Genomic DNA, 14,807 nt, shown 5'->3' on the forward strand with positions numbered 1-14,807 from the left:
ACCCCGCCCGCTGGCGGAGCCAGGCGGACCTATAACCGAAGGGGCTCCCGGCTTCAGCGGAGCTCCGTCCGTTTAAGGTAGGGGAAGGGTGGGACTGAGGAAAATGGGGGGGGGGGGGGGGTCCCCGGCATGAACACGTGGACCCGGCGACGAGAGAGGGGGGGGTGGCCTACCCCCCTGTCGCTACTACTACCCGCTCGGTAACCCGGTACCCGAGACAAGTGGTCGCCCTATACCCCAGCTGGTACGAACTCCTTGCCTCGGAGGGAGAGGGAGGTAGGCTACGGTGGTTGTCGTGACAACCAAGGAGATCCACCAGACCCCTCCCTATCACATGGTAGGGAGGGAAGGGGAAGGGTAAGGTGCTAAGGAACACGTGATCGCAGGTGGCCTAAGCCGCGATAGCAACACAACCACAGAGGGGCCACGTGAACCAGCCTGTACCAACACATGGCACAGAGCACCTAGGCTAGCCTAACACCCTAAATAACACTGATAATACATCGTAAAGGAAGAAGAGACACTTTTTTTAGTAAGAGAAAAAAGAAGCTAGGAGGAGGCGAACTGATCTGAAGAACAGTTCGACTACTCGGAGCCAGCGGTAGCCGATGAAGAGCAAGAGCTGGGATGCTGGGCCAGAAAAACACAGTATAGCCCTAAATACCAAACTAAGAGAAAAATGGTAAAAGGGCTGTGTCCTAGCTATAAAAACGATGTAATAAAACGATGAACGTAAATATAAAAAGCCCATAAGCATAAGATGTCCCAGTATGGGAGACCGGGAAATCTTAAAAACACGAGGCGGCACACGGCCGCCACGAGTCAACCGGGAGACCGTATATGACCTATAAAAAGGAAAATACTGGTCCCTGGAAGACTGGAATACCAGGAAATACTACTTATGAGGCACTTAACTCAGCCGAAGCAATTGCAGCACGTTCCATCGTAATGGGTGATAATAATCCGGTGAAAAACAACACAAGGGAAAAATGCACCTAGCGCTGTAAAGCTAAAGATTAAGGATGACTGCTAGGGGCGCTGCTGTCCGTGGCGTCGGTAGTAGTAGTAGTAGCGGCCGCATCACCCTTTAGTATCAGCTCTCTCTGGTGGGGATTTTATGTTGGAAGGTCTAAATGGTAAATGACTCGTGGTAGTGATCCCACTCGCCTCTATTCCCATACCGACACTTCTTTTATAGAGTGAGCGAGTCAGTTTTACTGACATTTTCTTGATTTTATTTTTTCTCTGGTAATTTTAGATTAATTTTACCTAGAAATAATGATCTTAAGGATATTTCATAGGCCGACACGAGCTGAGCCCAGAAATACAGTTTCTGGAACATCTGGGGTTCCAGATAAACAAGACCAAGTCCAGGCTAACGCCGGACTCCCGCTTTCAATGGCTCAGCATTCAATGGGACTTGAACTCCCACACTCTGTCAATTCCATTGGTCAAAAGGAAGGAAATATCCAAGGCAACGAAGCAATTTCTCAAATGCAAACTAACATCAAGGAGAAACCAGGAACGAATCCTAGGCTCTCTCCTGTTTGCATCAGTTACGGATTTTCTGTTGAAAGCAAGACTGAAGGATATAAACCGGGTCTGGCGCTCAAGAGCAAACAACAAATCTCGAGACAAGTTGTCAGCCATCCCGCCGATTCTCCGCAAACGACTCCGCCCCTGGGCGGAAGTCAAGAATCTATCCAAGTCAATTCCTCTTCAATTTCCCCCTCCGGCGTTGGTTATCCACACGGACGCTTCTCTAAGTGGGTGGGGAGGATACTCCCAATTCAAGAAAGTACAAGGAACTTGGTCACCTCAGTTCCGCCAGCTTCACATAAACGTATTAGAAGCTATGGCAGTATTCCTCACATTGAAGAGGCTTCTACCAGCCAAGGAATCCCATATCAAGCTGGTATTGGACAGTGCAGTAGTAGTACACTGCATCAACAGAGGAGGATCCAAATCACGTCATGTGAACCACGTCATGATAGCCATTTTCTCGCTAGCAGCCAAATACAAATGGCATCTATCCTCCACTCATCTGGCGGGAGTAAGAATCGGAGTGGTCTCTGGACAGGCGCGCTCATTCCAGTGGATATGCCAAAAGGTCCCAGGCCTCCAGGTGGATCTTTTCGCATCACAACCGAACCACAAGCGCCCATGTTATGTGGCTCCCAACCTGGACCCTCTGGCTTATGCCACAGACGCCATGTCCATAGATTGGAATCAGTGGAAGAAGATATACATCTTTCCTCCAGTGAATCTTCTATTGAAAGTCCTGAACAAACTCAAGTCTTTCAAAGGGCAAGTTGCTCTAGTAGCCCCAGATTGGCCCAAGAGCAACTGGTTCCCTCTTCCTCTGGAATTGGGTCTCTGGCCTCATCGGATTCCCAATCCCAAGCTATCTCAACCAGTACAAATGAGGACTGTGTTCGCTTCCTCAGGAATTCTCAAAACCCTAACTTTATGGACTTCATGAAGTTCGTGGCTAAAAGAGATGTAAATATTGATCCTCAAAATATCCTTTTCCTAGAATCGAATAAAAGAGAATCAACTTTACGTCAGTACGACGCAGCTGTCAAAAAGCTGGCAAATTTCCTGAAGGAAACAGAATCTCGAACCATGACTACTAATCTGGTTATCTCCTTCTTCAGATCCTTATTTGAAAAAGGTTTAGCAGCTAGTACTATTACTACCAATAAGTCGGCCTTAAAGAAAATCTTCCAGTTTGGCTTTAAAATAGACTTAACAGACTCTTATTTTTCGTCTATTCCTAAGGCCTGTGCTAGGCTCAGACCATCAGAGAGACCTAGCTCAGTTTCATGGTTCTTAAATGATGTTCTCAAACTGGCCTCAGATACTGACAGCAATTCATGTAACTATACACCACTCCTAAGGAAAACGTTATTTCTGCTAAGCCTGGCCTCAGGAGCCAGGATATCTGAACTGTCGGCTCTATCTAGAGACTCTGGCCATATCGAATTTCTTCCATCAGGAGAAGTTCTTCTATCACCAGACCGTAGTTTTTTGGCCAAAAATGAGGATCCTTTAATGAATGGGCTCCCTGGAAGATCCTCCCTCTTCCTCAGGACCCTTCTCTATGTCCAGTGACGACCTTACGAGCCTACCTGTCCAGGACATCTTCTAGGTCCTCAGGTCCCTTATTCATAAGAAAGCAAGGTGGCACTATTTCCTTAAAAGGAATCAGGCAACAGATCCTATACTTTATCAAGCAAGCCAACCCTGATTCATTCCCCAAAGCCCACGACATCAGGGCAGTAGCCACCTCAATTAATTATTTTCAAGACATGAATTTCGATGATCTAAAGAAGTATACTGGCTGGAAATCGCCGACAGTATTCAGACGTCACTACCTGAAATCCTTGGAATCTCTTAAATTTCCAGCAGTGGCAGCGGGAAACACAGTTTCTCCTGACACTGCCTAAGTAGTTTTAGTCTTAAGATCCAGATCTCCTTTCTACCTGACTCACTAACATTTTTCCTGTGATCCTGCCACCAGGCTCAACCCTAATTTGAGCCTTAGCTGCCAAAAGGCTATATCGTGATGTTTTCCCTTATTTTTATGCTAGGGAAACTCACAACTGTATATAATGTATTATTCTAGTTTTAAGTTATGGTAAGCTAGCATAAGTATACTGTTAATTTCTATCACTTATTTTAAGGCTAACATAGAATTACTATAAGTTAGTTTAAGTATTTATACGATAACTTTGTAATATTTAATCTAGATTATACTCATCTTATATATTTTTTTGTGTTTTCTGATTATCTTATACTGTTACCTTTTCCCCAAGCTTGTGCTAATTCTCTGGTACTATTTCACAAAGCGACACGGGCTGAGCCCAGAAAAGGGATTTTGATGAAGGAAAAATCTATTTCTGGGCAAGAGCCCGTGTCGCCTAATGAAATCCCCCCCTTTTTTCTCTCCCACCATTGTGCCCAAGCTTGGTCTTCTAACTTCAAGGATGGCCGCTAGAGGCGCTGGTGTTGGCGTGGGTGAGCAAGTAGTAGTAGTTGCTGGCGCGGGCTGTATACCAGCTCTCTCTAGCAGGGGGATTTTGTGGAAGAGAGATCTAATTGACAAGAGGCCCGTGGTAGTGGTCTCACTCGCCCCAGTACCATACCGACACCCTCTTTTATTTAGGGTGAGCGAGTCAGAATGCTCTGACATCCCCCTTTTTATTTTTCTCTGGTAATGTTAGTATTATTTACCTTGGAAATATGAATTGAAATGATATTTCACTGGGCGACACGGGCCCTTGCCCAGAAATAGATTTTTCCTTCGTCAAAATCCCTTTTTCTTGATGAGGAAGAAATCAACAGACCTCTTTCTTCCCATGCTAGTTCTTTCCTTTGCTGCTAAGAGATCTTTTCATTATGTCAATGAGTGGCTTTCAAGTAAAAGGGAGCAGGGCAAAGCATCTTTTGCCTTCCCACCTTCAAAGCTCCTCAAGAAGTATTATCGCTTTTACACCACCAGGGAAGCTCCATTTTGGGGAGTGTCTGCCTCCTCCCAGACGGCCTTCTCGAGCCTGGTTGATGCAACTCACTGGTCTGCGTTTTTCTCTGCCAAGGCCATTTTCTTCTCTCCAGAATTGGATCATCTAGTGCGCAAAGTGCAGTGAGGGATGGATCGGATGAGCTGGCTTCCCTATTCGCAACGAGAATCGTGAAGTTAGAATTCTGGCTTCGTTCATGACTAAAGGTGTGACTGTGACACAGAAGTTGGCATTTTTGCTTTCTCTGCTTGATAAGATTCACCTGTTTCCTTAAGAAACGGTTAAGGATATTCTTTCTGCGTTGCAGAAAAACTTGACTACTGCATTCCTTTCAAGGAAAAGTTTCCCCTTTCCAAGGTGCCCATCAAGTTGACTGTGATCAGTGGACCCCCAGAGTAGCAGGTGATGCGTACCAGACCACCCCTGTATAGCTAGAATTCGTGAATACTTAGAACCCCTTTAAGAATGCTTAAAACTGCCTATTTTGTTAATTTAAACTCGGGAAAAACCCACTAAAAATGCTGATACCTGGTTTTTTAAATATTTTTATCACAAAAAGTTCATTTAATCATGAAATTTATATGAAAATTCAGTAATTTGTGGATGTTTCTCATAGAAAAATACCATGAATATGCAAATTTCCCACAAATAATGGCTATATAAGGTCTGTTGAGAAATCTGCGAATGCGTGAGTCTGCGAATTCGGAGTCTGCCAATAGTGGGGGTCGACTGTACTCCATTGGCTTGCAGAGGTTTTTAGAACACAGTTTGGAGGTAGAGGATCTCATTCAGAAAGGGGCAGTGGAATAGGTATTGGGCCAGTCAGAAGGGTTCTACAACAGATTGTTTATAGTCCCCAAGTCATTGGAGAGCTGGAGGTCCGTCCTAGATGTCAGCACCCTAAATTTAAGGTAACAAGGTTCAGTCTCTACCTGCTCTTGGACCGTGTATGTGGTGAGTCGTCGGACAGAATCGGCAGAACAGCTTGAAACAGTGTGTCTCCGGCGATGCCAGAGAACAGTGGAGTCACTGAATCAGGAAGACCACCTAATCCATACGCGGGAACGGGGAGTAGTCCGAACACCGAGGTGAAGAGCAGGAGGGGACCAACATAAAAATGGCGGAGTCTGATAACTCCGCCGTCGATAAACTTAAAACTAGAATAAGTTGGTGGATATCCCTAGAGGGGTAGTGGGGACTCCGCCAAACTTAAACTAAAGATAATGGATGTTATATATATATATGTAAAACCATGCATGTAAAAAGCGTACTCTTGTAAGGAGGTCGGGGCCTCCTTAGCATATCACCAACCTAAAGCGGACCTGGCTACGCCAGGGTCCTGATCTGCCGGAGCGGGAGGGGATGGTGACTAGCGGTAGGAGAACGTGACCCGAGAGCCGAGGAGAGCCGAGCCCAACCGAGCCTGGTGGCCAACCGAGCCTCGGCCGAGCAGGGTCCCCCCTTACTCTACTGGGGAGAACTTCAGGGAGCCGACCCGCTCGCCGAGAGCCCTCCAGCTACCTCCCCTGTCCCCCTCGAGAGAGGTAGGGAAGGGAGGATGCTCGGATCGGCTGCCTGAGACAGCGTGAGCGAGCGTACCTCCCCCCAAGGTGGGGGGAGAGGGGCTGGAAGGACTGACGTGGGGTGGCTCATATGCGGTCACCTGGAACTCTCTCGGCCGTGTGGTTAACCATGCAATGAGAAAGGCCAGGCAATCAGAGGAGGCCTATAGGCCAGCTAAAGCCGTCTCGATGAACATGAGAAATACAAAATAAACATCCTATCGTAACACGGGGGGAAAGGAAGAAAATTTTAGATGGTAGAGAAAGAGAAATGTCCTGTAGAAGCTGGGTCGAGCCAACCGAGAAGGATGGACGAGTCTGGTGACTCCGAGCAGATAACCTATATGCCGTGACGAAAAAATGCGGGGCAGGCGGCCAGGGTGGCTCGAGGACAAGGGAGAAGAACTAGAGTCCTTCGAAAGGGTGCCTAACAAAGAAGTAACCTGACAACTAAAATAAACATGCATGCATGAAATTCTAAGCTGAAAGGAAACGACGTAGGCTACGAGCTGAGTGTGAGCTCAGATAACATCCCCCGTGTGGATAAAGAATAAAACGTCAATAAATGCATCATCGCAATCATAAGAATATACTGCTAAACAAGAATCGAGCCCAAACGGTATAGGGGACCGAATGGGGCATGAAACAAAGTAACACGCGGGAGCGAGCCGCGAATGGCGGCGTGGGGACGGTGCCGCATGGGATGCCGTCCATAAAAACCTAAATAAATTGGTTAAACGTGCCCAGGGCAGTCCCTAAATGGTGTTAAACATTAATAGCAGTGCTTAACTTGAATGCAGTATAAGCTTGATGTTCTATGGTGAATAAAGAAGAATTCCGAAGAGAACACAACACAGAGCTGAAAAACACGTGCGGTGTGGATCCTGCTATCAAAAGGAATGACGTCAGAGGCGCTAGCCGTAACGGTAGCGATTAGTGGGTCTTAGATCGGCTCCTCTGTAGATGAGGGATATTGAAGAAGGATGAATCTAAATGGCAAAGGACCTCTGGTAGTGGTTTCACTCGCCCCAGAAAACATACCGACGCCTTAAATAAGGTGAGTGAGCCAGAATACTCTGGCATTTCCATATTGGCTTTTTTCTCTGGTATTATAGCAATATTTATACCTTAGAAATGTGTGCTAAAGGGACATTTCACGCAGCGACACAGGCTGAGCCCAGAAATAGATTTTTCCTTTGTCAAAATCCCTTTTTGAAGATGAAATTCAACATGGAGACAATACAGTCAGTACTAGCCAAGGGGAGTGGATGATATCCCTAGACATGCATGACACTTACTTCCATGTTCTGATTCATCAAGACTCCGGGAAGTACCTGCATTTCGTCTTCCAGAACAAGGTTTTCCAGTTTCAGCCACTGTGCTTAGGACTTTCAATGGCACATCAAGTATTCACCTGAGTTTTGGCCCCTCTATGCCAGTGTCTGCACCTTCTGGGAATCTATGCATCACTTTATCTCAACAACTGGCATCTCTGCATCTCTTCAAAAAATCTGTGTGTGAAGGGCCTTAAGAGAACTGCTTAATGCATTCATTAGGCAGAAATATGCAGAAATCTCAATTGACTCCATCTCAGAGCATTCTCTATTTGGTTGTGACTAAATACTCAACCTTTTCGCACTTTCTTTCTCCCCAAAGAGTGGGGAGTCGTGTCTCCTGATGGTTCAGGAATTCCTCACCATTCGTCTTGTTCTGCGGTGCAGTGTATGAGTCTGCCGGTGACTCTTTCTTCAGTACAGCAGTTCGTGAAGTTGGAAAGGCTTTGTATGAAACACTGCAGCTCTTCCTCTGGGTGAACTGATGCAGGAAAACTCAACCCAATTTCCTAATTTTTCCAATTACCAAGGAAATTAAGGAGGATCTTGCTTGGCGGCTTTCGAGGGAAAGACTCCAAGAAGGAATCTCCCTTCATCCTATGCAGTTTTACTCAGACACTTTAGAATGTAGGTTGGGGAGCCCTGTTAAAGGACTGGAAGGTGTCAGGGGTTTGGACAGAAGCCCAGATGTCCCTGCATATCAATGTTAAGGAGCTCCTAGCAATTTACCTGAGCCTTCAGGAGTTTGTACATCTAGTGTTGGGCCAACTAATAAAAGTACATTCAGAAAACTCTACAGCCTTGTCCTACATTTGGAAACGGGGTGGGACACACTCCTTTATCCTATTCATGATGATGAGGGATCTACTTCTTTGGGCAGAAGAGAGTCAAGTCAATCTCATCCCTCATTTCGTTCAGGTGAGGATGAACGCTCTGGTGGATGAGCTAAGCAGCGTTCGTCAAGTCCTTCCGTCAGAATGGACCTTGGTTGCCAAAGTATGCCTCGATCTTTGGAAGATCTTGGGTAAGCCATCCATAAACCCCTTTTCGCCACGTCCAAAAACAATTATCTTCAGTTGTTTTGTCCCCCAGTCCCAGAAGTCACTGCTCAGACAACCTCATTTTCATTGCTACCACCAAGGGTTGTCTGCTCTGCCCCTGGCAGGCTTCAGACTGTTAGGAGCCTCATTAGAGCTAAAGGCTTTATGCACAGAGCTGCAGAAGCTATTGCATGATGCAGACAAACTTCTTCTTGCAATCTGTACCAGGCCAAGTGGAACGTCTCCTGAAGATGGTGTAAGCAAGCTAAAGTTTCTTCTGAGACCTCTTGAGGTCCATGGGAAAGTTTTCTCCAACTATTAGAGGATAGAGAGCAATGTTGAACTTGGAATTAAGCACAAGTGTCTAGATCTGTCCTCATCAGTGATCTTTCGGATCACATTCGATCTTTTGAAACCTCTAAAGTTCTGAAAGATTCCATGGCAAAGAACTTGGATGTCATCCTAAAGTGGCATTCCAGCACACCTTATGAACCTCTTCGCTTGATTTTGTTGAAGAACTTAATGAAGAAAACATTGTTTTTAGTAGCTCTTGTGGCTGAAACGTGAGTGAAATACACGCCATTGAAAAGAGAGTGGGATTCACGCAGGAAGATGCAGTCTGTTCCCTTGCACTTCACTTTCTCGCAAAGAATGAGAACCCTTCAGATCCTTGGCCTTGCTCCTTTGTCCTTAGGAACCTCATTTACATTCTTGGACCGGAAGAGGAGGAGAGACTTCTCTGCCCTGTAAGGGCATTGAGGAATTACCTGCACAGGACAGAGAAGGTAAGGGGGTGTTTTTTGCAACTCGGGTGTTTGGTAAAAAGCCATCTCGTTTTTTATCAAAGAATGCTCTCTTGTATTTCTTTAGGTCTTTGATAATTGAGGGCCATTCTCAAGCCAAAGAGGAAACCTTTCCTCTTCTGAGTGAAAGTGCAGGAAGTGAGAGCCGTCACCACCTCACTCACTTTTCTTCATAACCAGTCTTTGGCTACCATTCTTCAATCAGCATTTTGGAGATCAAAATCAGTGTTTACGATGCATTACTTAAAGGAAGTGGAGATGGTTTTCGAGAATTGTAGTGCACTCGGGCCTTTATTTGTTGCTGGCATGGTGTTAGGAGAGGCAACATATTGGGTTATCTGTCCCTGTTATCATTTTCACCTTGTATCAAGGTTGTATGAGTTCTTGGGAAGTATGGGGGTACATGGTACCTGGAGTACCCCCCAGTCATTTTTAGTACAGAGGGTGTTGGTTTTTTATGGTCAGGTGTAGGTGACGTTTTATGTTTTGTTTGTTGGTTTTAATCTGGTTCTTGCCCAGGGCAAGGGCATTATTTCTTTGTTGTTCTTTGGTAAGTCAGCAGTAGGAACCCATGACTTCAAAGAACATCCCACTGATGTAGATGCGACCCTTGGTCTTGCTACCTCTCTCTATTATGTAAGATGACCGCCAACCAATGGCAGTACTCACCTGCAGCGTCTTGCCTACAAGCATGTTGCTAATAGTACCAAATACAGGCAGCCTCCAGTTATCGGTGGAGGTTCTGTTCTCGGCAGGGTGCTGATAAGCAAAACCTGCCATTAACCAAAACTCGGTAATAAGTTTCGGTTAATGGCACCGATAACCCGTTAATGACACCTCTGTTAGGTATGTAATCAAAACTTGGCCCTTTATGGTGCAATAAATCATCAATTTTAGTGCCATAAAACCGGATCGCCATGAACAGAGTCCACTGTTAACTGGGGACTGCCTGTATTGTCTTATATAGAAATTCCTTACCCCTTCACCTTTCAATGTGGAATCAGCTTGGTAAGACACTAAAACAAAAATTATATTTTTATAGTAAAATTGTGTTTTGTTTTATACTTGCCAAGCAATTACACAATAAAAGCCCTCCCTCCTCCCCACAGGTGGACTTTGCAACTGAATTCTAATTGAAAGGTGCATGATGTTCATACCTGGAGTCCAGAAGTGGGCAGATACCTATCACCTACACTAGCAGTGGCAGCGCCACCGCAAAATTTGAATTTTGGTCTGCCACAGTAGGGAACCTACAGCTATGTAATTGCTTGGTAAGTGTTAAACAAAGCATAATTTTATTATAGAAATATAATTTTGTATGATACTTCTTTCCCATCATTATCCCTACATTAAGGGGTCGATTGCCTGATGCACCTTCTCCACTGCCTTCTGTCAAAGGCATCATCCTCCATCAAACCTCTTTTCCACATATCTTCCTTCACTTTATTTCGCCATATCTTTCTTCACGTTATCTCGCCATGTAATTCTCTGTCTCCCTCTCGATTTCTTCTAACAGGCTCCTTCCAAACCCTCTTCACTCCCTCCCCATGTGCCTACCCTTCATATTTCATCCTTTCCAATCTCTCAAGTATTCCCAAAATCCACCTCAGCATTTTCATTCACTGTTAAAGTAGATCCCTCCCAGCCTCCCCTCAACTAAGGTGGGCTGTCTGGGAGAATTCTGACTTGAATTAAAGCATTCAAAACACACCTGGAAGATAACAGGTGAACTAGACATTCATCTGGGTCAGCCAAGCAGTAATTTTTTTTTGAATATGTACAGACATGCCTCATGATGCTGAGATATAGCTATCGTTAACAGTAGGTAAGTATCCAATTAGTAATAAATTTTATGAAAATTTATATACACTTAAAATTTGGGATATTTCTTTTTGTTAATAATAATTCTTATTTTTTCAAATGCAGTTTCTTAAAACCAACCTGTATGCAAGAAATCTTCCACTGATAATGGATACAGCTATGCTTCATGAGGACAAAATACTTTTGGAGAAGTGCAGTGAGGTAATGTAATATGTTCATGCAACAAAACGCTAACTTCTTGTTTTACTCACTCCTTACTACTTGTTATACTCAATCCTGAATTATTTACCACAGAAAGTTTCATTAGAATCTGGGTGTAAGTAGCTCAACCAGTGTGAGTACTGGCCATGTCAACTCATCTTGCAGGATTTGTTCTTAGATTAAATACATCACTGACTCAGACATACAAAAGTTATATTACATGTTTCATGTTTACAATTAATATAGGTATAATCATTAAGTACTGGTAATTTCATAAATATGAAATTATGTTGGTGTTGCATTAATGATGTTCACCCAATAAGAAATTTTTAAAATGAATCTTACCTCTCTGTTATGGTAGCCATACTGTATTCCCAATGCCAGAAGAAGATTAGTGTTAAAACCTAAAATTGTTAGGATTATCTAGTTTAAGCTATATTTTAACTCATCCCCTCTTTAGGTGAGGTTTTTGTTATTAAACTATTAAAAAAAACCAGGTATCAAAATTTTTAGTTGGTTTTTCTTGAGTTTTACCTACCAAAATGGGCTGTTTTTAGCATTTTTATAGGGGTTCCAACTATTTGCGGATTCTAAACATTCGTTGGGGCATCTGGTACACGTCCCCCATGAATACGGGGGGACCAAAGAATATTGTTTTCAGTGTGTCGTCTTGTCATTGGTTTGCAAGGATGGATTGGAAGAGTGCTGTTTGCATATTCTCATTGCCAATTTTGATAATTTTTTGGGGATTTTGGTTTTATATTTGTTTTTGTCTATTATTGAGCTGTCCTTACTCTTCAGTCTATGATGGTCAAGACCTGTGCATAAATTATTGGAGCAAAGATTGCTCCCTCAAAGACCGTTCCAGTTAGTGTGCTAATTGGCTGGGCGATGTTATGAGTAATTATTTGAAGTAATATAAAAAGAGGCAAGAAGCTGACAAGAATAGGAAAAGACAGAGAGAGTCTTTTTAAGCTAGTATAGGAAGTAAGAGCTCTGATAGTTTTCTTCTCCTTATAGATATTTTTCTTTACCATTTAAAGCTCATCATATTGTTCAGGATATGAAGTTTGGGAAATTGGAATCTGATGTAGCAAGTTCTTTAGGTTTCCTCTTCCAGTAAGGAAAAACCAATGCCCCTCCTCAATGTTAGAGATACCTTAGCCATGCCCTGCAATTATTCCCCTCACTGTTTGAATTACAGGGAAGTAAGGTATTTCAGAGAGAGGAAGTGGTGTGTGGCCATAGTCTCCTCACTCAAACCAACCTGGTGCGAGTTGTGTACATGTTAGTGCTAGGACAAACAGTTTAGAGACAAGATTTAGGTGATTCAGTTGTAACTCAGTGTGCTCATTCTAGGCTTTATTGTGTGTCTCCAATGACCAGGCTTTTGTGTCTTATAGTTTCCAAGTTCCTTTAAGCATGTCAGATATTAGTTTTAGCCAAGTACAGTGGTGCATATGTTTTCAGTCTTTAGGAGGTGTTCTCAAGTCAATACGTATGGGCATTATAGCATAGGAAATTGATCCCTCTCTGATGGCTGTCAAGTATCGACAGGGTTGGCAACTAGTCCGCTTAGTTATCTGTAAGTCTACATGATGGTCTACAAATTTGTTCGGTTTTCAGAGATGAACTGCCAGTCCTGTTGTCCATTCCCTGGGATGCTTGAATGGAGTTCCTGGTTATATAGGATACTTTGTTTTCATGTCCACATTCAGACTGAAAGATATCTCAGACTTGTCTCTTGAGACAGCCTGTGAGTTTATGGCACAAGCGTTCTCTCAAGTCTACACTGCTTTCTTCTGTTTTCTTTTCTGGCCATGAACTTAGGAACTTCAACCTATCCCACAAGACAAGGAGGGCTAGGGTATTATAGCTGAGCTCCAGTGTCTCTTCCCCAAGACCTGAATTTTCTGTCGGACCTGTGGTGGTAGTTGTCTGAATTTTAGTTGTCTGGCAGAGGTCCCTCATCGTGAGACTAGTCTTAGATTACTACTCACCCCTTGTTATAGTTAAGGGAGCCAACTTAGGGAACCGGGAGTTCATTTTTGGGATGTATCCCCAGGAGAACGGAAACTTCCCACATATCCCAGAAGATCCTAGACTGAGATATTCCTTTAGACATCACCACAGTTCTTACGTTTTTACTTTAACACTCCTACGAACAAAGAGAGTTTTTCACTCCGAACTATCGATCAATCGAGTTTTTCTTAGTCTAACTGAAATTTCTGGCAGAAAAATGGAACCGTTACAAATCCACTCTTACTCCTCCTGAGTGGACCTCAATTTTACTGTTCTGCTATTTGTTATCTAGGGGCAGGCTGACCTTGGCTGTCTGCCACCTTAAAGGAACTTTCTAACATGGTCAACGGACACCATTTTACAAGATTGTTCCAACTTGGACTTCTACACTCTTCCACTGTTCAATATGGTCAAGGAAGGGCTATATTTTTTCAGACTCAACAAAGCATTACTATGTCCCTTGTTGCCCCATTGTGAAGTGCAATTATGGTTCCTGATTTGCTGCGATGGGTTGATGAATATCCCAGAATCCTTCCACCTTTTGTACCTTCTTGAACAATCTCACTTCAAAGACACCATCAAAGGTGGTACGTTCTTACATGGACAGGCTTTGGGCTTTCCAGGTGTTTATCAGAAAGGAGGGGCCTTTTTCAGAGGTGCTACAAAATACATTTGAAAGATGAGAAAGGGGATTGAGCTAAGTCTGACTCAGTAATAAGGTTTGCTCATTTACCATGAGAATTTTTACTAAGAATAAGGACCTCTCTCTCTCTCTCTCTCTCTCTCTCTCTCTCTCTCTCTCTCTCTCTCTCTCTCTCTCTCTCTCTCTCTCTCTCTCTCTCATGAATTTAATGGTAGAGAAGACAGTCTTGCCAGCCAGAAATAACACCCAGAAGCACCCATTACTAGTACATAAAAGTTTTTTTTTCTTCACCTGGCTTCCTTCTCGCATGATGCCAGTTACAGCCAGGCACCAGCTCTAACCAAAACTCCTAGGAACACCTTCCAGCTCCCAAAGTTTAGTAGTTAGATGGTGCCTTGCCTACAGCCTGGCGCCAGCCCAGTTTCTGATCACCCAGATGCACTCACTAACTTTGAAGAAGAATAGAGAGCTTCTCTGTTCTTCCCTTACAGTTGGAGCCGCGATCCTTTTCCAGTTATTACCTGGAAGGAGCGGAAATGCGGAATTGTTTGCGAAGCCAGCCTCTCGACAGTATGATAGCAAGAAGCTCTGTCAAGTATTTCGGGCTGACTAAAACTGGTGTTCCAAAGCCACAGCGTGATGCCCAGAGCTCGTTGCCTTAACGGATTTAAAGGATGAATAGAGATCTCTGTCCAGCCAAGATTTCAGGTATAACCTGAAAAGAATCTGTAGTTCAAAGGCCATCCACAACCTAAGATGTTATGAGCTAGCATCTGGCATAGCGGTCCGTCTTCCATTTCCTTTAACCAGAACCTAAGGAACCGCTAGGTTCAGTATATTGACTTTTATTTATTTTAC

General features: G+C 43.9%; 1 protein-coding gene across 1 annotated transcript in view; it reads left to right on the forward strand.

The window, feature by feature from the left end:
- The window catches only part of LOC135200340 (uncharacterized), an 87,656-nt gene that overhangs the window by 48,109 nt on the left and 24,740 nt on the right, over nt 1-14,807 (forward strand). Inside the window, exon 2 of the mRNA XM_064228916.1 lies at nt 11,189-11,284. Within this exon, the coding sequence (XP_064084986.1) occupies nt 11,189-11,284 (96 nt within the window). The remainder of the gene's footprint in view (nt 1-11,188; nt 11,285-14,807) is intronic.

This window comes from Macrobrachium nipponense, chromosome 23, assembly GCF_015104395.2.
Source record: "Macrobrachium nipponense isolate FS-2020 chromosome 23, ASM1510439v2, whole genome shotgun sequence".
In the NCBI taxonomy this organism is placed as follows: Eukaryota; Metazoa; Arthropoda; class Malacostraca; order Decapoda; family Palaemonidae; genus Macrobrachium; species Macrobrachium nipponense.